Here is a 24,899-nt window from a genome sequence, read left to right on the forward strand (position 1 = left end):
CAGGCCCTGGGCTACCTAGTATGGGCCCAGTGGCTCCTGGGTTCCCAAACTGACCCATCCCCAGAGACCTTTCCCATCCTTTCAGCCAGATGCGTGGGAACTCGAAGGAGATAAATCTCCAATGTGAAAGTGAGGTGAGGGGTGGCCAGAGAAACAGGGTGATGTAGGAACAAAGACAGGAGCCGGGACAGCCAGCTCATCCATAACTGCTTTGTGCAGCTGTCAAGGCTGGCTCCAGGCAGGGGTGCATAGAGGCTGAGCAAGGGGGACAGGAGTCCGGTGGGACTGAGGCAGGAGCTTAAGTGTGGCCCAGGGAGAAGGCCAGGGAACGCAGCCTCTGCCTCTCTTGCCCCCTCGGGGCTTCCACATTCCCTCCATCACCCCCCCCCCCCGCCCCCCCACTGCTAGACAGGGACTTTCACTGACCTTCTAGACAAAGGGCTGGTGTCCAACTCCAGCCCACAGCCCCAGACTTTCAGGGAAAGGGGAGAAAGCAGGAACGTGGGACGCCTGTGTTCCGAGGGGAGGAGTCCAACAGTCTGCTAGGAATGGGGCTAGGCAGGAAACTGTAACTGTAGGCTGCTTCTGGAGGCTGTGAAGGAACCGGGTTTGTTCTTTGCCAAAGTCCCAGCACTTAGCGGCCACTTGAAGCAGGAGTGCTGAGTAGGGAAGGCCTGGGTTATGGGATCTCAGAAGTGGAAAGCAGGTCAGAGGTCATCTGGTCCAGCTCTTTCTTGGCCCACTTTCCCAGAGAAAGGGCCTCCTCACCCAGTGGTCAGGGCCCCAGACCCAGCATCCGGCCCCAGGCACTGCCCACTAGTACCTCTGTCTGTGGCCGGGCTGGGGCTGGCGTGCTCAGGAGGCCCTGCCTCTGGGCACAGTGACCTCGGTGGGGTGAGAAGAGCTCTCCCCATGGCCGAGCTGTCGCCCAGCCCCTCCCCCTCAGGCTATGCCAGGGGGGCGTTGCCAGGGGCAGCTTGGGCGGTGCCAGGCCGGCCCACGCCTCCATAAAGCCCTCGCTTCCCAGGAGCGGGCAGAGCTGGGCCAGCATGGAGAGGAGACGGGTCACCTCAGCCGCTCGCCGCTCCTACGTCTCCTCCTCGGAGATGGTGGGGGGAGCCCTGGCCTCCGGCCGCCGTCTGGGGCCGGGCACCCGCGTCTCCCTGGCTCGGATGCCGCTTCCACTCCCGGCCCGGGTGGACTTCTCCCTGGCCGGGGCCCTCAACACCGGCTTCAAGGAGACCCGGGCCAGTGAGCGGGCAGAGATGATGGAGCTCAATGACCGCTTCGCCAGCTACATTGAGAAGGTGCGCTTCCTGGAGCAGCAGAACAAGGCGCTGGCTGCGGAGCTGAACCAGCTGCGGGCCAAGGAGCCCACCAAGCTGGCCGACGTCTACCAGGCTGAGCTGCGGGAGCTAAGGTTTCGGCTCGACCAACTCACCGCCAACAGCGCCCGGCTCGAGGTCGAGAGAGACAATCTGGCGCAGGACCTGGGCACCCTGAGGCAGAAGTGAGGAGGGGGTCCAGGGAGAGGGACCACATGAACAGGGAAGATGCCCCCGCCAGCTCCAGCAGGAGTGACCGCGGGCCGGCCGGGTCTCGGGCAGGGGGCTCTGCCTCCACGCTCCTCGGCCCCTCTGTTGCCCCACCTCTGGGAGGCGAGGGCTGTCCTCGCTCCCCAAGATGACCGGAGGGCCCTGGGGGGGGGGGGAGGCCTAGAGTCTCAGGGACCTGATTCCCAAAGACCTCTTTGCACCTCCCCACTGGGTGGGGAAAGACCCACCCAAAGACCCCTTTGCACCTACCTCCCCACTGGGTGCACTCTCAGCACCTCCCCACTGGGGCAAGCTCTGTGGGAAGAGTCAGGGACCCCACAGGCAGGGTCTCTGCACTTCACTCACGGCAGGGCCTGGTGGCCTTGTGGAGCCCAGGTCCGTACAGAGGAGGAACGGGAAGAGAAGACTGGTGCGCCCTAGGGGGACTGGGCTCTGGGGGAAAGGAGGTGAGGGAGGGAGCAGGCAGGCCTGGCTTCAGAACACAGGTGATGCTGCCTGTCACCTGCTTATGACCCTGGTCAGGCCACTTCAGCTTGCAGAGCTGTGAAGCAGAGATTCTAATAAAACTCATTTCCGAAAGTCAGAGGAAACCCCAGGGACACGGTGTTTTGCTGAGCTGGCAGGGCGTGCGTGTGTGCCCTCAAGTGCAGGAGGATGAGTGTGTTTGTGCATGCGACAGTGAGTGTGCGCCGGCAGAGGGGCCTGTGTGAGCAGGAGCAGGTGCACCAACCTCGATAAGGCACCTCAGTAATGAGTTAAAGCAAAGTCCCTTGTCTGCTCACCCTCCTGGTCAAGGCTCTGTCTAGAACCCTCTGTCCCTCGCTTCTCTTGCCATTCCACTGGTCCTGGGGGTGGGGGGGAGGGGGTAGAGGGTCTCTCTGGCAGCCACCTCCAGGGAGACTGGGGCAGGGGTCCAAGATCCTCAGAAGAGCCTGGACCCAGGAATGTGTCCCCTTACCCCAGGCTCCAGGATGAAACCAACCTGAGGCTGGAGGCCGAAAACAACCTGGCCACCTATCGACAGGTCAGGGGGGTGGGAGGGGCAAGGGAGGGGGGTAAGGGGTTGAGGGCAGCTCGCCCAAGCACAGCCCCCAAGCCCAGCCCTCCAGAGCAATGTGCTGCTCTCCCCAGCCACAGAAGGTGGGATCAGACAAGGCGAGGGAGTGGGGAAGAGGAGTCTGGGGTCCCAGCAGCCTTTTGCACCCTCCCTACTCCAGGAGGCAGATGAAGCCACCCTAGCCCGTCTGGATCTGGAGAGGAAGATTGAATCTCTGGAGGAGGAAATCCGGTTTTTGAGGAAGATCCATGAGGAGGTAAGGCCAACACAGAGGTTGAAGCCGACGGAGACAGAGAGGGTGAGATTGAGAAATACACAAAGACAGACAGAACAAAAGTGAGAGAGAAAGAGAGAGAGAGAGACAGAGAGACAGAGAGGCTGAGGGAGACAGAGACAAGAGAGCATCCTCAGCCCCTGGTAAGATTCTCACACACTCACCCCACTTGCTGAGAATTATAACAGGCCTTGTCTCTCTCATTTTTTATTTCACTACAGCCCCGTGAGGTAGAAACCCTTCCAGTACTGTCTCCTTCTCACAGAGGAGGAGACCGAAGCCCAGAGAGGTGAAAGAACTTGCTGAGGTCACACAGTCTCTCTGACATCACCCCCACTGCCACCTGTCTCCATTTAAGTGAAAGCTATTCGTTTTTAAAAGACACCACTGAGGCTGACTTCAGATTACGGATTAGGAATCCACGACTCTATGGAACCTGGAAACCCACAGGCACACTCGCAGTGCTCCTGCCTGGCCAAACCTGGGAGGACCATGAGGCTCCCAAATGACCCTCTGCCTCACCTAGCCCATGCCATGCCACTGCCTCTAACTAGGACTGTCCCATTTCCCTTAGCCAATGTCAGGGTCCACGGGGCAGGTAGACAAGGGCATAGCATTGTGGGGAAACCCCAGCTGCGGCCTGGGCCCAAGCCCTGGCATCCCTTCTCTCATCCTGGCCAGGAGGTGCAGGAACTTCAGGAGCAGCTGGCCCGGCAGCAGATCCATGTGGAGATGGACGTGGCCAAGCCGGACCTCACGGCAGCCCTGAGAGAGATCCGCACGCAGTATGAGGCAATGGCGGCCAGCAACATGCATGAGGCAGAGGAGTGGTATCGGTCCAAGGTAGCCCTGACTGTGGGCCAGCCTGCCTCCTCCAGGCAGCCCTCCTGGCTCCATACAAAAGAATGGGGGAATGGGGTGGAGAAGGCTGGGAGAGGATCCTCTTCGGGTGATTGACCTTCACCAGAGACGTGAGGTGGCTTCCCCAGGGCCACACAGGTGTCATAACTTCCAATAAGTACTTATCATGACTGTTAATTATCATTATTACTGTTCCTGCTACTGTTCTTGCTAGCCAACATTGTTGTGTGCCAGGCCCTGTGCTTTGCAGACATTATCTTACTCACTATGAAGAAGGTACTATTCTTTGACAGATGAGAGAATTGGAGTCCAGAGAGGTTAACTAATTTGCCCGAAGTCACACGGTTCCTAAATGGTAGAACTGGGTGTCTAACCCTAGCCATTGCCCTTGGGAGCCTTCATTCTTGATGCCTCTGCTGTGTCCTGGGTTACTGAGCATCCACTGCCTGTCAGCACCGCCCAGGACACAGAGACATGTTCGACCAGGGAGATATGATGTGCACCCAAATATGGTGTCTAGAGAGAACACTGCTGGGCAGAGTTTATATGCGGGTGGGTGGATATTGTCGAAAGGAGGGCATTTGGGCTCGGCAAGACTGGCAGCCTAAGGACCTGAAGAGAAGAGGGAAGGGGCTTTCTGAGTGCAAGAAAGCACGGAGGGGCAGTGGTCCGGGGATGCTAGCCCAGGGTCCAAGCTGAGGAGTATCAGTGGCAGAAGCCAGTGATGGTTCTGGGCAGGTCAAGGCCTGATGGAGCCATGAGAGCTTCACTCCAAGTTGGGGGGAGAGAGGGCTATTAGAACCCGGGGTTCTGCTCACCAGAACCCCCTGTCCACAGCAGAGGAGGACAGGGTTCAGGCTCCTGGATAGAGCTGCCAACCCAGGAGATTCTGGATTCTGTGGCAAATACCATCTGTTCAGTCGTCCCCTGCCCAAGCACTGTGCTCAGTGAGGGAGACCTACAGGGCGTTGTGTGCCCTCCCTCCCTGGGTCTCCGTCTATGGGAATAATCCCACCCAGAGCCAAAGTCCTGGGGGAGACCTGGACACCAAGCCTGGGGTCCTGCCCATCTCCCTGATTTCCCAGAGACCATGCCTTCCCACCCGCCCAGACGTGCGCCCCAGACGTGCAGCCCAGCTGCGCCTCCGCTTAGGATCCTCTCCCCACTAGTTTGCAGACCTGACCGACGCCGCAGCGCGCAACGCTGAGCTGCTCCGCCAGGCCAAGCACGAGGCCAACGACTACCGGCGCCAGCTACAGGCCTTGACCTGCGACCTGGAGTCCTTGCGCGGCACAGTGAGCGCGGGGCCTCAGCGGGTGTGGGCAAGCCGGAGGGGGGACCTGCAACCCTTGCAGCCTTGCAGCCTGGAGAGAAGGGCCCGGGGCGGGCACCAGGACTGAGGGCTGGGGCTCTGAAAAGTTACTTGGCCGGGAGGGGGGGGGGGCGGGCAGAGGCAGGGCAGGGGTCCTGGTTGGGATGGGTGGGGGTGGTGTGACTCTACCCCGAGGCACCAGCCCGCTCCACCCACAGAACGAGTCCTTGGAGAGGCAGATGCGGGAGCAGGATGAGCGCCACGCGCGGGAGGCGGCAAGTTACCAGGAGGCACTGACCCGGCTGGAGGAGGAGGGGCAGAGCCTCAAAGACGAGATGGCACGGCATCTGCAGGAGTACCAGGACCTGCTGAACGTCAAGCTGGCCCTGGACATCGAGATCGCCACCTACAGGAAGCTGCTGGAGGGCGAGGAGAACCGGTGAGCCCTAGGGAGTCAATCCTCCCTGCTGCCCCTCCCTGGTCTCTCCTTGCTCCTTTCAGGGACTGCCTTATACAGCCTGCGTCCAGCCCCTCCTATCCCCCCGTACCCAGCACAGTGCTGGCCTAACACAGTTATATTCCATAAGTGTTTGGTGAATGAATGAATGAATGGATTCAATTCAATCCATGAGGTCCCAGGGCAAGGACTTGGGTCACCCCCCAAACTAAAAGGCTCGCTCCCCACCCTCCCAATGAAGACTGAACTTCTTTTCCCTCAACTGACCTCTTTTGCCTCCTCGGAACTTTCTTCGCCACTTCCTCCTCCCTTCTGCCATCTTCTGGGCCTGCACTGTCCTTCCAAAAGACACGTTCCCCTCCCAGACAATACCCCAGCCCCCTGCAGACTCTTGCAGCCCCAGAGAGCATGTTGGCTGCTGGGGAAAGCCAGGGGATGGGCTCAGCCTTTCCTGGCAAGGAGAAGGGCCTCAGGCTGTCACAATAACCCTGGACGGGGACCTGACCTGGGGATGACCTTGGGCAGCCCAGTCACTCTTCTCCCTTTGCTGTCTTTCAGCATCACTATTCCCGTGCAGACCTTCTCCAACCTGCAGATCCGAGGTCAGTAGAGCAGGGCCCTGTGGGCAGGGTGTTGGATTCCCGCTTCCTGCCCCGTGTGGGCTGCTGCTCTGGCGTGGGGCCAAGGACCAGGGCAAAGGGGCCCAGGGGGCCTTCATAATTCACCACAGAGCTTTCAGCCAGAACACAGTATCCCAGGGCATTCCAGGTGGGGCCCGCAGCTGCTCCTGTCCTGCTCTGCCCTGTGTCCTGCTCCCTAACCCTGCGCCCCATCCTATAGCAGAAACGGGTGAAGGTCTCAACCTCTGTCCTATCCGCAGATCCCTGAGCAAGCTCTGCCCATCTCAGTGTTTTATGTTTATGTTTTTGTTTTTTTAACTGCTTGTCACTACAGGGGGCAAAAGCACCAAAGAAGGGGAAAGTCACAAGGTCACAAGACATCTCAAAAGGCTCACAATACAAGTTATACCAATACAGGCTCACCAGATTGTAAATGGAGCCCCGCCGGCTCTCGGTTAGCAGCCTGCCTCTCAGACACAGTGCTTTTCTCAGCTTGTCGGGGAACGAGCCTCACCAAGCCCATTTTCCCTGCCCTCTTGGGCTTCCTCCTCCCAGGTTTTCTCCTAAAGGGCCAAGCTTGTGTCATTTTCCCAGCAACCTCAGTGCCCAGCCCAGGACCTGGCACAGAGTAAATGTAGGTTAAACTAGCAGAGCTGGCTGGTGTTCAAAGTGATATGTCCTCTGGTGCTCAGATGAGATGCTCTGGGGCCTCTGAACAAACGCCAGCCTCTGCCTTTCCTCTTCCCCATCATCGGGAGGCCCCTAGGGTCTTGCTGTGCCCAATGGCCAGGTTCTCTGCTTGATTCGTCTGTCCCCAAGGCTCCATAGCTCAGCTCAGTGCTGATTCAGCCCAAAGGATCATTTCCCCCTGGACTTCTGCTCTCGTAGTGGATAAAGTTTTATGCTCCCTGCTCTTAATTTTAAATATTAGTGTGACATGTTACATTTTCCTCTCGGGGGGGGGGGGGGACCTAAATGACTTCTTACTTGTAAGTGGCCCTCAAATGATTCTTGTCTAAGGAAAAAAAAATCTTCTGCTCCACAAATTTAGGAACACTAGATATGTGTATCCCCCAGGGCTTAGTTCAGTATCAGAAGTTTAACCAGGCAGAGTGGGTCGTCGAGGTAATATTGCCAGGTGCCAAACAGTAAAGGGTCAGTAGGGCCCAGAGAATTAGCAGAGGGAAGAAGAAGAGGGGAACAGGAACGGGAAAGGGACCCACGATTATTGAGCACTAATAACATGCTAGTCACTTAACATACATTATTTCAGTTAAAGGACTCCTCATTCCCACCTAGAGAAGTAGACCCCATCATCCCCATTTTGCAGATTAGGAAACTGAGGCTGGAAGAGGTAAATTAACTTGCCCACAGTCTTGTGGCTGAGCTGGGACTTGAGGTCTGGCCTGCCTGATTTCAAAGCTCATGTGCTCCTTCCTTGGCACAGTGCTGGGTGGTCAGAAAGCCAGGTGCCAGGTGACGGCTTGCAGAGGGACTGAAATGCAGCCAGGCCAGGAAAGTGAGCAGAGCACTGGATGGAGCAGCCAGGCCTTGCTTAGCACCATGGGGACTTTGGGGGTCTTCATCCCCTTTGAAAAAGCCTAGGCCCGGGGCACCTGGGTGGCTCAGTCAGTTGAGCGTCCCACTCTTGATTTCAGCTCAGGTAATGATCCCAGGGTCATGGGATCAACCTCCACATTGGGCTCCACACTGAGCGTGGAGCCTGCCTTGCATTTCTCTCTCTCTCTCCCTCTCTCTCTCTCTCTCTCCCTCTCTCTCCCCCTCTGCCCCTCTCCCTGGCTTGCGCTCTCTCCTCCTCTCTCTAAAATAAAAATAATATTTGAGGAGCGCACCTGTTGGGATGAGCACGGGGTGTTGTATGGAAACCAATTTGACAATAAATTTCATATTAAAAAATAATAACATAAAATTAAAAAAATAATAATAATGAAGGATCCTAGGCCCTCTCTGCCTGGTTGGGATAGACTTTCATACTCAATCCTCATGATTGTGGGTTTCATAGAGAAGTTGGGGGTGGGGGAAAATGTCTAGTGACCCAAGAGCCCACAGGCCTCTTGTCCCCATGTCTGCAGAAACCAGCCTGGACACCAAGTCCGTGTCAGAAGGCCACCTTAAGAGGAACATTGTGGTAAAGACTGTGGAGATGCGGGATGGAGAGGTAAGGAGGGCAGACCCGAGATTCTGGCCCCATCAGGCTCTGGCTGCCTCCAGGAATTTTCGAAGCCAGGCTTTGGAAAAAAGCCTGAACTGGCACAGAGAAGGTTCTCAATCACTCGGAAAAGCTTCCCAGGGAGGCTCTGGAAGAGGGGAAGGAACCTGGATGTAATTCAGTTCCCTATCCCTTCCACTGGCAGTTCTAGGGAGCCTGGGTGCCTAGGCACTGACGGGTCTTCCCCCGTCTCACCCTGACTCAGATGCCCCCAGCACCAGGCCTGGGGGAGAGAAGAAGAAAATTAAAGTTAGCAGTTTTCACTCCCATCTTTCAGTTTCCAGCTTGATAAAAGGAACCCGCCAAAGGAAAGGGAAGAGGGGATTTGGCATAACCGCCTTGCCATCACGCCAGCAACAGTACTGGCTAATCTTACCATACCAGGCCACCATGTGCCAGGCATGGTGCTAAGTGCTTCCAGGTGTTACCTCATTTCCTGACAACTGCATGGGAGAATTCTGGTTCCCAGCATAGAAAAGAAAGACCCAGGAAAGCTGGGGACTTGTCTAAGGTCACATAGCCTAGCGGTAGTGGGCCTGATGTCTGTGTGGGCCCCTAACTAATGTGCTGTGCGCTTCTCTGTCCCCTGCAGGTCATTAAGGAGTCCAAGCAGGAGCACAAGGATGTGATGTGAGGCAGGACCCCCAAGGTGGCCCCTACCCCATAGTGTGAGAGGCCCGAGCAGGAGATGGGATTGCTCTCCCCGTCTCTGATAGCTGATTTCCCCAGACCCGAGTTCCCACCCACCCCAGCTGTTCCCCTCATCCCTCGGTCTCTATGCCAGCTCGCTGCCCTAAGCTCTGTCAGTACTAGGCCTGCACCCCCTGCCCCCTGCACCCAGTAACTCCAACTAACAAGGCACTCACCCCAAAGGGTGAGCAGCTTGGGTTAGAACTAGGAGGAAGGAGAGAAGGGGGGGAAGGTAGGGGCCCCAATAAATCACCTGGATTTCCCTACTCCCCATTGTCATGGCAACTGTTGGCGGAGCCAGAGGTCCCTGAGGGTACCTGGGAAGTGGGCCTTTGAGTGTCCTCAGGCTGCTGGAGAAAAAGGAGACCCTGGGACAGGAAAGGGAAATCCCCACAGAGGTTTCTTCTTCTAGACTGACCCTGAGCAGTCTGAGAGCGGGTGGGGCCATCCTGCCACCTGGAGTAATCACCAAACAGAATACCTGGCCTGCCCAGATCCCAGAAGGGCCTCCTGGGTGATGATTCAAGTGTCTCAGTCCCACTGAGCTGCCACGTGGGCACCCTGTCGGCATGCCATGGGCATGTGGGAGCTTGATTCTCAGGACTTGGGGGATCTATAGTGTAAGTGGAGAGGGAAGGGGTGCTGAGAAGGAGTAGAGGGGAGCTGCTTGACCTCTAGGTTGGGTACAGAGAGGTCAAGCCCAGGAGTCCTCCCTCCATAATGCTGGAGGGGAGGCAGGTGGAGATGGTGGAGGCCATGGGGATGATGCTAGACATCAGAGATGGGGGTTGTGGATGGCCAGTTACACTTGGCCTCTGGGTTGTGGGAATCAAGGAAGTGACTCATCCTCTTGAAAATGCTGAAATAAGAGAGAGGGGGGCTGCTGGCCCCGGGGGCAGGGCACACCTTGTCCCAGTTCTAAAGGCTCCTTTCTTGCTGCATAATCCCTCCACCCAACCTCTAAGCCAACGCTGCTGCTGCCTCCAGACCCCAGCAAAGGCTGCTGAGTGAAGCCACTGCCACATATCTGACATTCTCCACCCTCCAGTGACCCACTGCTTTTCCCTAACCCAAGCGCCTTTTATCAAATACAAAATGTATCCCCATATTGTAGGTAGCACCCTATTTTATAATTTAGAAAATGGGAGACATGAGCAGAGTAAAGGCTCTGGTTTGTGTTCCTGCAGTCTGGAGGTGGGGCAGTGCAGGGCAGACACTTCCACCCAGAGCACCTGCACCGCTCCATGGGAAGATTGGGGTTGGGGTGGGCAGGCACAGGACTCTCTGTGCCTGGAAATAGGGCTGAGAGGGCCTGCTCCAGGGTCCCCCTCACCCCGTTAAGGCCAGAGAAGTGAGAGTCCCTCCCTTTTTCTAAGACCTGGTGCCCTTTCCCCCTCCCTCCCAGCCACCCACTGTTGCTAACCTTCAACCTTGAGGGCACCATGCAGCCTTTAGTCACTGAAGTAAATAAAGACATTTGCTATGTCCTTCCCGGGAGTGGACTCTGATCTGTTCAGGAGAGGCTGGGGCTGGGGGAGGGGGCAGGAAGTAGCCTTGGACAAGATTCAAGTTGCTTCTTATTACTGATCATCTTGAGACCCCAAACCCCATTTGTGGCAGCAGCCACAGGACAAATCCCACCTCCAATCCCGCTCCACATGGCAGCCCTGGTGCCCTTCCCCCCTCCCCCCTCCATCCCTCTACCCCTCTTCTCACCCAGCCCCCAGTTCTGGGAAAGCCCTAACTTTGACCTCCACTTTCCTCCTGCATTTTTCCCCATTCTAGTTTTTACCTTTATTCCTAAACCTGACATTTCTACCTGCCAGTCTGGGGTCCAGGTTGAGGAGGAAGGGAAAGAGGACAGGTACTAGGCTCCCTTTTCCTCTCCCTGCTGCCCCCAATTCAACCCACTGGGCAATCCTCGAAGGCAAGAAAATAAAGCACCTCAAACATAATGCCAACATCAAAAAGGCTGTTTGATAAATATTACGTTCACTTCTTCCTTCTCTGAGCATGATGTCAGAAGACGTGCACTCTGGCCACTTCTGTACCGGCCTCAGTCCCCTGTCTCCTACCTGCCTCAGGCTTCCCCACTTGCCAAGGAGCAGGTTGTAACTAACAGATTTATCCACACCCCCCACCCCTTGCCACACGTCCCAGCCCAGGATGCCCACCCGGAGGCATCCGGTATCATTTAACAGACACATCTGAGCACAACTGGTCTTCAGAGCTGGGGAAGAGGGGGGCCTAGGGGGAGAAGTTGGGACAACAGCGAAATAAGTAACAGCAGCAACGACAGAGGTGAATGGCCACAAAGACTGCCGTGATGAACAGGTAGCCTATCAGGGTCAGTTCCACGGCGGAGCGAGTCTCAGGGTCCGAGAATGAGGGCCGGTAGCGGCCTTGAGACGTGACACCCAGTCGGAACCCAGCGACCTGCACCCCCTGCCGCCAGCAATAGTAGATGCCCCGGTCACTTAGCTGGGTGGAGCGGATGTGGAGATGGTTGCCGTGGTCGATGAACACCCTCATGGACCTGTTGACGCCCTTCAGGTACTGCGTTCGGTAGAGGTACTGGCGGTCCTTGTCCCAGGCCACGGCGTGCTCCGGCCGGGCCCCGGGACAGGAGATGATGAGTCCGTGGCCCAGCCTCTGCTGGTGGAACTGAATGGGCACCTGAGGCACCCAGGGCCGGCTGCCCACTTTGGACACGTAACTGAAGATGGCCATCACGCCCTGCTGGGTCGTCTTCTTCTCACAGGGCACCACGCAGCTCTGAACCAGTAGCTCGGGCGTGTGCTCCCTGGCCGTGGCCCGAAGCTTCCAGGGCACGGCCTGCGAGCCACAGGACACCACATCAGGCAGCGTCTTCTGGTAGCGTGGGGAGAGATCTGGGCTCCTCAAGTAGCAGAGGCCAATGCGCCACTGCTCCCCACGGACCCCACAGCGGTCGCAGGGGGTCCACTCCCAGAAGGCGGTGAAGATGTGGAGGCTCCCACGGTGCTCGTCTGCAAAGGGCTCCTGGCCCAGGTCCTTGAAGGTGGCCACCATTCCCTCACCGCTCTGGATGTCCACATCATAGGCATAGAAGTAGTCCCCCTTGCGGGTGCCACAAAAATACAAGCCCGAGTCCTCGGGCTGGGCCCGGAAAACCAACAGGCTGAACATGCGGATGCTGAAGCGGACCAGCATGTCACTGCCCACGCGCGCCTGGGTTTCCTCGGTCAGCACCCGCCCGTCGAAGTCTGTCAGCACTTTGGTGTGGCTGCTCCCTAGGTGCTTTTGATAGTACCAGACTACAGCAGACACCTCCTCAGGCTTGCAGCGGCAGGGAAGCTCAAAGCTCATGTCTGCCAGGTAGGCTGCGTTGTCAAATATCAGAAAAGCGGGGCAGGGGGTCCTCTGAAAGATGTCCTCCTTCTCCACGATTTCAAAGGCCTGGAGACTCCCCCACACCCACAGGAGCACCGTGGTGTGGGCCAGGTTCATGCCTGCAGGAGGCAATGGTCAGAGGGGGCAGGGCAAAACCAAGGCACTGAAGGTCTGGGCTTCTAGAAATCACTGCCAGGGTGAGAAAGGATTGGGCAGCCAGGAAGAGAAGCAAGAGTCTGCAGAGAAAGTGGCCAAAGGCCAGGCAATTTATTCCTAGCTGATGTACAGGATGCCCTTCTCCTGTTCCAGATAGGATCGTGAGGGAAAACCATTCTAGAACCTGGCCCTCTCCCCATTCTAGAACACTGGCACTCACTCAAGAATGGGTCAGGGGAAACCGGAATGAGAAGTGCTAGAACAGGAAAATCTCTGCCTTCCTGCTCTAGGCCCTGCCTGGGTGCTTGGTGGAAAGGTTTTCTCTTTGGTTAATCCAGGAGTTGAGGAAAACCCGCCTGCCTGCACATCTGGCCAGATGTGCAGCCTAGGAGGCTGGCCAGACCTAACCTGATTGCTTGGGGCTTTCTCAGGCCCAGCCTGCACAGGAATTCAGTCCCTGAGGAAAATACCTTACTTCAAAGGAGGTAGCCTTTGATTATTTGTCGATTAAATGTCCAATCATTTATTGGGGTATTCTTGTTAAGAGCTATGGAGATCAGTGTTTGTTTACCACAGAAGATTAATGATTTTGGTTTTTCCTTTTTTTTTTTTTTTTTTTTTTTTTTTTTTGAGTGGAGGCTTTAACTGGTATAGCCAGCATCTGGTTGGGCCCACACTCATCTCTCATGGCCATGGGCTAGAGGTTTGGCAGAGGAAGGGCGGGAAGCAAAACTCTTTCAAGTTCTTAGGCCCTTGACCATCCTGCTGATCTACATAGTTCAGAATACTGAGCCACCAAGGGGCTGGAAAAGTCAGGAAGATTTAATTCTTTTATTTGCTCTGAAAATTCCAAGCTGAGAAGGAAATCAGGTGTGGGCTTCTCATTACAGTCCTGCAGAGCCCCCAGGACAACAAGCAGAAAAAGCCTCCAGTGACCACTGGGGGGCTCTGGAGGCAACTGGTCCGGTCAATCCACCTGGTACACCCCCAGCAACTCTTGCAAGAGCCTTTCCTCCTCCTGGATCTCACCAGGCTGCTCCTCCAGACCCCGCTCCTCCTCCTGGCCGAGCCCCTCCTTCTCCTCTGTGGGTCTGAGAGTACTCATGGCCTGCAGCTTCTGAAACAGGCCTCTGCAGGCCTCTCTCTCCACCTGGCTCAGCAGGCTCAGGTTCAGGGTGAAGCGCCCGGTGCTGGCCAGGCTGCACAGGATCCCTAGCACCACCAACCGGTCGGTTGGCCTCACGTGTTCGGCCAGTGCCACCAGCAGCTCCCCTAGAAGTCCGAACCCCACGTCCATCTGGAAGAGGTGACCCAGCTTTGGACCTCCGAGCTGCAGCAGGGCCTGGTAGCGCTCTGGCCCACTCCGCAGGTGTCGCCGCCAAGCACGGTAGAACTCTGCGGAGGTCTCGGGCTGGAGAAGTGTTTTCTCCTGGATCACAAGGAAGGAAAGGAAGTCCAGAGTTCTCCCAGCTGCTCTGCGACACTGAGACAGTGACAGTGAGGGGAGACTGTGGATTTTCATCTTAGCTCTAGTGTTGCTCTCTGAGCACTGGGTAGGCTGTGGTCCCTGTAGGCTTGGTTTTCAGATGAGGGAACTGGGAATGGGACAGGGAGGGAGGGTCCCAAGGAACCCGGCCATGATTTGAGAATCTCATTTGTACCGGGATGTTCCCACTGATGAATGCAGACATAGCCCTACTCTATGAGAGTAAGTCAGGCTTTACTCTGAGCAGGGCAGAGGGATGATGGAAACCTCAGAAAGAGAGAAAGGAATTCAAGGTGACTGTTAAGAATCTGACAGGCTGGGCCTCTCTCCCAACAGTGCCACAGGATCATTATACTACCTACCGTATAACCTGGGAGCAGAACAACTCCAGTCTCATCTGGGAGTGCAAGTCAAAGGACTAGTCGTGGAGGAGACCTGCCTGGCCCACCTTTCCGACTTGTTCCACCCAGTTTAACTCACCCTCACCATCTGCTGGTTGCTTTTCTTTCTGGGATTGGAGGCAGAAACCTGCCTCTGTTGGTTTAACATGAGAAATAAGGAAGAAGTATGGGTGGTAAGGAGACAGGATTAGAGGTTTGGGCAGAGAATCCTACTGGGCTGAAGAGGCTGGGCCTCACCCACCTGGGAGATTTCAGTGGCCTCCTCCTGGGAGGTCCCTCTCTGAGTAGTGTGACAGTTCCAGGGCACAGTCCTCTTTCCTCCTATCTTGTCTTTCCGCTCCAGTGGCTTCAGATGTGATGCAAGGACAATACCCCTGTGGGCAAAAGCCAGAGACTGGAGGACGGACTTAATGCTATCTGTGGATGTGAAGTGGCTAGACTTTGCATAATAGAGACTAAACCTATCAACAAGCCAATATGACAATAATAATAGCAGCAACAATAGCTGACAGCTTTTGAGCACCTCCCATGTGCCAGGCACTGTGCTCAAAATCTTACATGTAATTATTTAATCATAACAATAGTTACTCTCTCTTACAGATGAGGGATGGAAGCTCAGAGAGGTTAAATAACTTGCACAAGATCAGATACATAGCAGAAGGTAGGGTCAGGACTGAGCCCAGAATTGTCTGACTTCAAAACACATGCTCTTATCCACACTTGTCCACATAGTAACAGGACCTGAGAAAAACAGCATTAAGCGAACCTGAACTCCTCATAGGAAGCCACCTTCTGTTCCACTGCCCGGAACTTGGCAGCATTCTCCCGTTTGTATTTCTCATCAGCAGCGAGTGCAGCCTGCAGCTCTTTCTCCAAAGCCTTGAAATCAATGATGTTGTTCCTTTCCATGATCTGTTTCTAGGAAGGCAGAGGAAATGGACATCATGGAAGGTCAATATCAGGGAGGAGGATGTGTCTGCATTCTTTGCCAGCCTACAAAATCCCAAAGTACTCTAGATATCTTTCCACTTATCTGGTGTTACAAAAACACCCAGGGCTCCTGAGTGGCTCAGTCAGTTGAGTGTCTGACTCTTGATTTCGGCTCAAGTCATGATCCTGCAGTCGTGCGTTTGATCCCCGAGTCGTGCTCTTTGCTGAGCGTGGAGCCTGCTTGGGATTCTCTCTCTCTCTCTCTCTCTCTCTCTCTCTCTCTCTCTCTCTCCCTCTCTCTCTCTCTCTCTCCCCACCCCCTTCCCCTCACGCATGCTCTCTCTCTCTCTCTCAAAAAAATCTAATTCTCTACAGGGGGAGCGGAGTTGCAGTGAGAACTTGCTTAAGACTTGTCACGGAAAGTACAGAATACTGACTTTCAGTTTAGAGCCCTGTCTTTAGAAATTTTTTTCTTAATGTTTGTTTATTTTTGAGAGGAAGAGAGAGACAGAGTGTGAGGGGGGAGGGGCAGAGAGAAAGGGAGATACAGAATCTGAAGCAGACTCCAGGCTCCAAGCTGTCAGCACATACCCGGACGTGGGGCTTGAACTCACAAACAATAGGATCATGACCTGAGCCAAAGTTGGACGCTTAACCCACTGAGCCACCCAGGCGCCCCTGGAGCCTTGTCTTAATTTTGTTCTCTGCCTCTAAAAATATTTTAATTTTGGTGCTTCTACTGAAGAGACATTTGGGTCTCAGGATTCAGTCCCTTCACCATTCCATATGGGCTCACTCTATAGTGAGGTGCTATGACAGAGGACCTCCCACAGAAGCAGAACTACAGTTAACTATACTCTTGAGCCCAGGGATAAAATTTCACCCATCATTAAATGTTTTTAATGGGGAATGATACTTTCCACCCAAACCAGATACAATGACTGAGCAGGAAATGAAGCAGAAGTGGCAGAGCAAGGGGCTCTATGATCCCAGTTTCCAAATGCCTCCGTCCAGAACAGGGCTGGAACACAGGTCCCTAGATACTTGAGCAACCTCTTCAGTTCTGCCACTGTACTTCTGCAACCTCTGCTTATATGTGAGGCTGATTGATCCGTTCTACAGAAAAATCATCTACATGGGTTCTAGTCCGGGCTCTGGCATTTACTTGCTGAGACCTCTCTGAACCTCAAACTTTTGCCGCCTTGTGCCAGACTTTGTGGCGGAGCCATCACCAACAGCCCTAGGGCAGGGAAGCAGGAGGTCTGGACCAACCCCTTAGCCCTTCCGCTCCACCCCAGCGTGGGTAAGCTGAACACCTAGAAGGGGTCTGGGCAGGCGAGGAACTGAACTCAGGTGTCCTGGCGCCTGTCCAGTTCTGAGTCCTCCCCAATCATTGAAAGAGAACAAACTAACTCTTCCGCTCCCCCGCCCCTACCCACCACCCCAGGAGCTCAGGCCTTGGTTTCCTCGCTTTCTTTGGGAATCCCCAGATACACCAGAACAGCACAGCTCAACGTGGACCACGCCCAGCAGCTGTAGTTGCTCAGCAACTGCGCCTACAGCCTGGCCACGTGATCGTCCTGAAGGCCCCCCCCCCCCTTTTCAGGGTGTCTTCAAGGCGCCTGATCAGATTCGTGCCTCCTCAGGCCTCAGTCTCTTTGAAGCAGCCCACATCTTGGTTTGGGGACCCACGACGCCACCTCCTCGGTTCCTGGGTCCGCGGCTGGCATTCCTCCCAGCCGGCCCTCAGGCAAAGGACTGTCCCCGGAGCAGAAACGCGTCTGCGGGGTCCTTCCGAACGGCGGGCGCAGCGGTGCGGCGGCGTGGGGCGGAAGCGCGGTCTCCGGCAGCGGACTAGGAGCATTTGGCTGGGAGAGCGGCAGGTGAGCTGGCGCGGGGTCAGCGTCAGGGGCAAGTTGCTCCGGCTGGGATGAGAAATTAAACAATGTCAGATCTGGAAGGGACGTTGTAAGCTTTCTGCCCCTTTCGCTTTACAGATGGGTAAACAAGCGTGGAGCAAGAAAGGGAAAGAGACGCCCCCCCCCCACACAGCCCGCACCTCGATTCCGGGCTTCCCTCAATGTCGACCGTGCATAAAATTCCTTTCCTGGGCAGAGGTCGTTGTCTTACTGTCCAGTCCCATCTCATCCCTCTTCCATTTCTGCCTTCTTCACTCCTGCTCTACCAAGCTCCCTCCGTCCTTATTCTGTAGCGGGAAGCTGCAGTGAGGTTTGGCCACTAGTTTTGTGCAACTGTGGGCAAGTCAGCTATCTTCTCTGTACCTTGTAGGAGGCATTCATTCATTCAACAGATACTTACCGAGGGCTTGTTTTGTGCCAACACAGTTCTAAGTGAAAAAACAAACAAACAAACAAACAAACGACTTTGCTTAAATCATAGTTGAGGAGATGATAGTGAAAATGGCGTGAACAGATACATGTGAAGGAGGGACTAGTGCTAATAGTAATAAAACAGTGAAAGTCGGGGGTTGGAGAATGTGTGTAGGGGGACTATATTTGTTATAATGTTTATTTTGAGAGAAAGAGTGGGGGAGGGGCAGAGAGAGGGAGAGAGAGCCCAAGCAGGCTCCACGCTGCCAGCACAGAGCCGGATGAGGGGCTTGATCTCGTAAATCGTGAGATCCTGACCTGAACCGAAAATCAGGAGCGGACACTTAACCTACTGAGCCACCCAGGCGCCCCAGGGAGGACTATTTTTATTTTAGAGTGACATTGTCAGAGAGTGACATTTTGGAAGGGACCTGAGTAAAATGAAGGAACACGGTATAATATCCAAGGGAAGAGCATTTGAGAAGAGAATAAGTGCAATGACTCTGGAGTAGACATCAGCTTGGTTTGTTCCATTAGCAGCCTTTTCTAAAAATGTGTGCGATTTCATGGATCTTGGGAGAATGAAATGAGCACAGATGTGATAGCTCTTTGGAAGTAAAAAGAATCTCTATGCACATGAAAGTTACTAACATTTAGTTACAAGTTTTAGAGCTAGTCCTTTACTTGAGATAAATATCACTATCTCAGAATTAAATATTTGAAACATTTATCCACTTCTACTTATGCAAGGTACTATCTTAGGCATTGGCAGCTAGGGACAAGGAATACAGGTCCCTGTATTCAAGAATGGCCAGGGGTGCCTGCGTGGTTGTGGGTTAAACATCCCACTTCAGCTCAGGTCATGATCTGTGGTTTGTGGTTTCGAGCCCTGCAGGGGGCTCTGTGCTGACAGCTCAGAACCTGGAGCCTGCTTCAGATTCTCTGTCTCCCTCTCTCTCTGCCCCTTCCCTGATCACACGCTTGTGCCTGTGCACTCTCTCTCTCTCTCTCTCTCTCTCTCTCTCTCTCTCTCTCTCTCTCAAAAATAAACATTAAAAAAAAAAAAGAATGTCTAAAATATAATGCTTGTTAACATTTATTGAGTCTGGGGTGGGGGCGGGGAGGGGGGGGAGAGAGAGAGAGAGAGAGAGAGAGAGAGAGAGAGAGAGAGAGAGAGAATGAGTCCCAAGGAGGCTCCACGCTCAACATGAAGCCAAACACAGGGCTTGATCCCACAACCCTGGGATCATGACCTGAGCCAAAATCAAGAATTGGACACTCAACTCTTGATTGACGGACAATCAAGAGGATGCTCTACCAACTGAGCCACCCAGGTGCCCCTAAGTCTCATACTTTTTATGCAGTGGAGATTACTCACTCCATTTTCCAGTTGAGGAAATAGATTTGGAGGAGTGCAGTAACTTACTTGAAGTATATCGTTATTAAGTGACCAAGTTAGGATTCAAATCTAGGTCTTTGAACTCTTTTAACCCTTACCCCACCTCTGGTCTGTTATTACTTATAAACTGTAGGGTTGTTGGAGAGGTTAATTAGTAGTAAACTGTCATTCATGGCAGAATTAAATGCTGATTAAGGTACAAAAGGCTATAGCAATGTAGGGGAGTGAGAAATTGAGGATCTAGAAAAGCTGGAAGGAGGTGGCATTTGAGTTATTACTTTAAATAGAATTTCCATAATTGAAGTAGAGAAAACCCAGAAAATACTTATTAATTACAATGATAAAACTAGTAACTTGACATTGGAAAAGTCTGGGAAATATCACCATAATTGAGTGATTAAATTAACATCACCACTAATGAGACAAATTAAAATCATGAACCACCTGATAAGAGATGCACTGAGAGGAACACTGCATTACTTCTGAGATATTCTGCCAAAAAAACAAAACCTGAATCTAATCATAGGGAAATATCAGGCAAGCCCAAATTAAGGGACATTTTACAAAAATCAGTAGCCTGTAACCTTCAAAAGTGTAGTGTCATAAAAGTCAAGGGGAGACTGGGGAGCTGTTGTTGAATGCAAACGTGGGATCCTAGGTTGGCTTTTTTTGCTGTGCAGCATATTATTAGAACAGTTTGTGGGGGTGTCTGGGTGGCTCAGTCAGTTAAGCATCCTCCTCTTGGTTTGGGCTCAGGTCATGATCTCATGGTTTGTGGGTTTGAGCCCTGCGTCGGCTCCACACTGACAATGCAGAGCCTGCTTGGGATTCTCTCTCTCCCCCTCTTTCTGCCCCTCCCCTGCTCATGCTTGCTCTAAATAAATAAATAAACAAACAAACTTAAAAAAAATCAATTTGTGAATGTTGAATAGAGGTCTGTGGATTAGGTGGTAGTAATGTGTCACTATTCATTTTCTGATTTTGATCGTTGTGTTTTGGTTATGTAGGAAAATGTCCTTGTTTGTAGGAATCACACACACTGAAGCAGAGGTTGGAAAACTTTTTCTACCAAGGGTCAGATAGTAAACATTTTAGGCTGGTTGAGCCATATGGTCTCAGTTGCAACTACTCAACTTTGCTGTTAACAGTGTAAAAGCAATCACAGACATTATAAATGAATGAGCACGGCTGTGTTCCAATAAAGCTGTTTTTATAGACACTGAAATTTGAATTTTATGCAATTAATTTGCACATATCATGAAATATTCTTTTGATTTTTTTTTTTCAACTTTAAAAATAAAAGGCATTTTTAGCTTGGGGGCTGTATGAAAACCAGCAGTAGTCGAGATTGGCCACAGGGCATAGTTTGCTAAACTCCTACTCTCAAGTATTAGGGGGTGATGAGGCACTGTCAGCAACTTATTCTCAAGTAATTTAGGAAAAAAAATTATTTGTGCTACTTTGCAACTCTCTGGTATTAAATTATTTTAAAGTTAAAAATCTTTTTAGTATTACAAGAATAGGAGAAGAGAAGGGAAACAGGGACAACAAGTAGAACAGCGAGGAGGGGAAAGTACAGGGCTTGGGGAGGAGCAGTCAGTGGGTGGCTGTAACTGGAGAGGAGATGTGTGGAGGGATACAGTCAACTGTAAGGTTAGAAATACGGGGCTGTGTTGTGGAGACCTTGGCTACCTTGCCAGAATCTCACTCCTCTTTTCCTTGAATTTTAGCATCATGGATACGGACTTATATGACGAGTTTGGAAATTATATTGGACCAGAGCTTGATTCTGATGAAGATGATGATGAACTGGGCAGAGAGACCAAAGATCTTGATGAGGTAAAACAAATTTATTGCAATTTTCATCTTTCTCTTAAAAAAGAAAAAATAGTACTGGATCGTCTGTGCTCCCATAATATCCTGTGTACATCTGTCACATTGCACCTTTTTTTTTTTAATAATTATTTTATGTTTATATATTTATTCTGAGAGAGAGACAGCACAGACCCCAACATGGGGCTCGAACCCACAGACTGCGAGATCATGACCTGAGCTGAAGTCAGACAATTAAGTGACTGAGCCACCTAGGTGCCCCAGTTTTTAATTTTTTTTATAAGCCAGTTTTTTCCTTTTTTTTTTTTTTTTTAATGTTTATTTATTGTGAGAGGGAGGAATGGAAGAGAGAGAGAATCCCGAGCAGGCTCCACGCCCGACAAGGGGCTCAATCCCACAAGACTGGGACCATGACCTGAGCCAAAATCAAGAGCCGGATGCTCAACCGACTGAGTCACCCATGTGCTCGATCCAAGTTTTTCTTTTTAAAAATATCTTAAAGAGAAGGGTGCCTGGGTAGCTCAGTTGGTTGGGTGTCTGACTTTGGCTTAGGTCATGATCTCACAGTCCATGAGTTTGAGTCCTGCATCGGGCTCTGTGCTGACAGCTCAGAGCCTGGAGCCTGCTTTGGATTCTGTCTCCCTCTCTCTGCCCCTCCCCCTCTCACTCTCTGTCTCTCAAAAATAAACATTAAAAACAATTTTTAAGAATACTTTAAAGAGTTATTTTTCATCTTACAAGCAATTGGTGAATACATTCTCATTCAGATCAAATAGATAGAAAGTCTTTTTGGTCCTTATTCTATTTCACTCTTCCTAAGGTAATCATTATAATTCATGATGGCCTCATGGAAGGAATATGGGCTGGGTTATAATACAGTTAGGAGAGGTCACAGCTGATAGAACAGTGGGACCCAAAGAGTATCGATTAATGGATCACCACCAGAGGTGACGTGCCCCAGGCATCCATGGTTGGTCTCATCCTTTCAACCATTTTATCAATGACCTAGTTGAAGATAGAGAATTCACACATGACATAAGCTAACACACTGGATAGCAGACTCTTAATTCAGAGTGATCTCAACAAACTTGAATACTGAGCTAAATAAAGGAATTCATTCGTTATTTATAATCACTTACTGTTTGCAAGGGATCATGATACAGAGAGAGCCAAGGCACTATCTCTGCCCTCCAGGAACCTACTGCCCACCAGGAGAGATGAAGTATGAAAATATGTATAGCATGAAGCAGGGAGGGACAAGTGCCATTTAAATAATTTTATCTTAGTACTGTAGTAATAGTTTATAAGGAGGGATTATTTCTGGCTGGGATGACCAAGAAAGCTATCTGAGGAAGTGATGTTCATAGTGGAGCCAAAGACTGGGGAGGCATCTGTAGGGATAGAAAGTGGAGTGATTAGTGGTTGCCTTCAATTCGGGCCATGGAATTGGGGAGTGATGGCCGGAGCGTACAGGATTTCTTTTTGGGGTAACAAAAACGTAACGTCGTTTGTGGTGGTGGTTGCACAGCTCTGAATATATTAAAAAACCACTGAATTGTGCACTTAAAATGGGTGAATTGTGGGGAATGTCAATTATATTTCACTAATGCTGTTAACAAAGAAATACTTTAAAGAAAAAATGGGATCGCTTAGGCTATGTGTGAACATTCTCCCCTCAGTCCCTAGTGTTGAGTTCCTCCTACTCTGGTTCATGCTCCTTGATACTGTTGCTCATGCAGGGTCCTGCTCTTGTTTAGTTTACTTATTAATTCCTTTTTATCTCTTTATTGTGCCTGTTACCACAGTAATCATTATAGCACGTGCACGTGTGTCTCTGTATGATGTATAAAATGTGAGTGGTTGCATTGTTAACGTAAGTACCGCAGTGGCATCAGGTTTCTGTGTCTTCCTGCTTCTCACTTCTTCCACCAGGCACTGCGGTGAGTGATGTGCTTTTGGATCCATCCTCTGGTGCTGTGTGTCCGTCTGGTCTGATTGCTGCTCAGTAATCCCTGGTGGGCATTGCTTTCTTCCTCCCCAAAAATAAAGCTGCAGCGGATATTCTCAGATATGTCCCTTTCTGTACCATGTGAAAATGCCTTTGGGTTATATTCCCAAAAGCAGAGTTGCAGATCCCAGGATCAGGTACATATTTAATGTGTTTATTTCAGGGGTTTAGTTTAGTTCAGGGGTTTTCACGAAGTGCAGTCAGATTGTTCCTCACCTTGCCTGCACTAGTCAATACTGCTTCCAGCAGAACGAGAGTTCTTGTAGCCTCCCTGTCCACACGGGATGCACAGACTTTAAAAACGTTTTTGTTTTGATGTAACAGTAAAGAGGTGCATACAATTTTGATAATGGAGGGAGGAAAGAAGGAAGAACATTCTAGAAAGGAGTGCAACGAGCAGGAGCCCAGAGGTTGCATGTTAGGAGGAAATGATTTCTCCTCCCAGTTGCCACAGCGCAGTCCTTGGAGGACGGCTGCAGGGATGAAGCACAGAGGAGGAGGGACCAGACTCTGGAAGGCCTTGAATGGAGAACTGGGAGAAAGGGGTGACAAAAAATAAAAATAAAATAAAATAAATTAAAAAAAAAGAAAGGGGGGTGACATGATCAAAGCACGATGCTGGGACTCTTCCTTTAGTGAAGGGAGGGTCAGGAGGCCAGGAGCTCATCACGGTGGAAGGGTGCACAGGTGTGGAGGTGCGGGGGTGAAGAAAATGGGAGCAGTGAGATGACTAGCAGAACACTGGTTATTAAATAGAAATGAGAAAAAGGCACGTGTGTGGTTTTATTTTAGATTTGTCAAGTTTGAGCTACCAACAGGACACCCAGCTAGAATTAATTACAGGTAGTTGGAAATTATTACATAAAATCCTACAGTTAGATTCAAAATGCAGTCAGCAGTATGGGGCCGGAGGGAACTGGCTTAATAGCCATTGTGGGGCCACCACCAGGAGAATATGTACAGCTACCCAGAGAGCTAATATAATGTCAGGTCATGTTAATAGAAGTAGAGCGTAAAGGTGATAGAGGTAGCCAGTCGGCATACCACTGGAGGGTTTCTTGTTCTTTTTAAGAAAGAGTTGACGTGCTGGAATTTGTGTGAAGGAAAACAGGCTCCCACCAGTATATCCACCCACCTCCCTACCTCTGTGCCATATGCCTTCCCTCCTGTTCTTATGGATGATTTGTTTGCGTTCCTATCTACTAGAAACTAGGTCCCATCCCTTCTCACCTACCTGTGAGTTCTCCCCCTCCTGTGCCAGTTTTTCCTCCGCTAGATCATTCCCATCAGCATATAGACATGCTGATATTTCACCTTAAAATCCTCTTAACTGATCCAATATCCCCCTTCCTGTTACCCTGCTTCCCATTGCAGCATATCTCAAAACAGTTAGTGATACTTGCTGTCTCCAAATCCTCTCCTCCCTTTTTATGTCAAACCCATCTCTATCCTCTGCTTCTCCCATTCCACAGAGCCCGCTCTTGTCAAAGTCACTAGTGACCTCTGCCCCAGACCCAGTCCTCATCTTACTTGGCCTATCTGCAGCATCTGACCCGGCTGATCACTCCCTCCTTAAAATCCCCTCTTCTGTTGGCTTCCCCGGAACCCCCTAGTTTTCCTTCTCACTGGCAACCATCATCACAAACAACTATTTTAATTAATTAATTTATTTATTTATTTATTTCTTAAGTTTTATTTTAGAGAGAGCACATACAAAAGTTGGGGAGAGGGGGAGAGGCAAGGGGTGGGGTAGGAGGGGGAAGAGGGGAGAGAGAGAGAGAGAGAGAGAGAGAGAATATCCTAATGAGGCTCCACACTCGGCACAGAGCCCCCAACACGGTGCTCAATCCCACAATCCTAGGATCATGACCTAGGCCAAAATCAAGAGTTGGATGTGCAACCAACTGATCCACCCAGGCACTCCATT

The 24,899-nt window shown here is 51.8% G+C and overlaps 4 protein-coding genes across 11 annotated transcripts in view; 2 read left to right on the forward strand and 2 right to left on the reverse strand.

Annotated features, from left to right (window-relative positions):
- Positions 1–1,022: 1,022 nt before the first annotated feature.
- Positions 1,023–10,544, forward strand: GFAP (glial fibrillary acidic protein). Of its 2 annotated transcripts, XM_019434803.2 has the most exons (10): positions 1,023–1,510; positions 2,520–2,580; positions 2,774–2,869; positions 3,569–3,730; positions 4,918–5,043; positions 5,279–5,499; positions 6,076–6,119; positions 6,472–6,591; positions 8,231–8,316; positions 8,960–10,544. In XM_019434803.2, the coding sequence occupies exons 1-10, from the start codon at positions 1,050–1,052 to the stop codon at positions 8,999–9,001; spliced, it is 1,419 nt and encodes a 472-aa protein (XP_019290348.1). In that variant the 5' UTR covers positions 1,023–1,049; the 3' UTR covers positions 9,002–10,544. The 2 variants fall into 2 exon arrangements, with proteins under 2 accessions (XP_019290348.1, XP_019290349.1); XM_019434804.2 differs by lacking the exon at positions 6,472–6,591 and having other exon boundaries at positions 1,024–1,510.
- A 721-nt stretch (positions 10,545–11,265) lies between these two features.
- Positions 11,266–13,138, reverse strand: FAM187A (family with sequence similarity 187 member A). Its single transcript, XM_019434805.2, has one exon. The coding sequence runs from the start codon at positions 12,544–12,546 to the stop codon at positions 11,305–11,307; it is 1,242 nt and encodes a 413-aa protein (XP_019290350.1). The 5' UTR covers positions 12,547–13,138; the 3' UTR covers positions 11,266–11,304.
- Positions 13,139–13,397: 259 nt separating this feature from the next.
- CCDC103 (coiled-coil domain containing 103) lies at positions 13,398–17,209 on the reverse strand. Of its 7 annotated transcripts, none has more exons than XM_019434812.2 (4): positions 17,103–17,209; positions 15,239–15,390; positions 14,714–14,846; positions 13,398–14,014 (listed from the first exon to the last, which is right to left on the reverse strand). In XM_019434812.2, the coding sequence occupies exons 1-4, from the start codon at positions 17,130–17,132 to the stop codon at positions 13,553–13,555; spliced, it is 777 nt and encodes a 258-aa protein (XP_019290357.2). In that variant the 5' UTR covers positions 17,133–17,209; the 3' UTR covers positions 13,398–13,552. The 7 variants fall into 7 exon arrangements, with proteins under 7 accessions (XP_019290357.2, XP_019290353.2, XP_019290352.2 ...); XM_019434808.2 differs by lacking the exon at positions 17,103–17,209 and adding an exon at positions 16,842–16,955; XM_019434807.2 differs by lacking the exon at positions 17,103–17,209 and adding an exon at positions 16,860–16,951.
- Positions 17,177–24,899, forward strand: part of EFTUD2 (elongation factor Tu GTP binding domain containing 2) — a 39,391-nt gene continuing 31,668 nt past the window's right edge. Inside the window, exons 1-2 of the mRNA XM_053892538.1 lie at positions 17,177–17,285; positions 20,862–20,970. Of these exons, the coding sequence (XP_053748513.1) occupies positions 20,866–20,970 (105 nt within the window). The 5' untranslated portion in view covers positions 17,177–17,285; positions 20,862–20,865. The remainder of the gene's footprint in view (positions 17,286–20,861; positions 20,971–24,899) is intronic.

The sequence above is a fragment of the Panthera pardus genome, unplaced genomic scaffold (genome assembly GCF_024362965.1).
Source record: "Panthera pardus isolate Hobbes unplaced genomic scaffold, ASM2436296v1 HiC_scaffold_3, whole genome shotgun sequence".
NCBI classification, from domain to species: domain Eukaryota; kingdom Metazoa; phylum Chordata; class Mammalia; order Carnivora; family Felidae; genus Panthera; species Panthera pardus.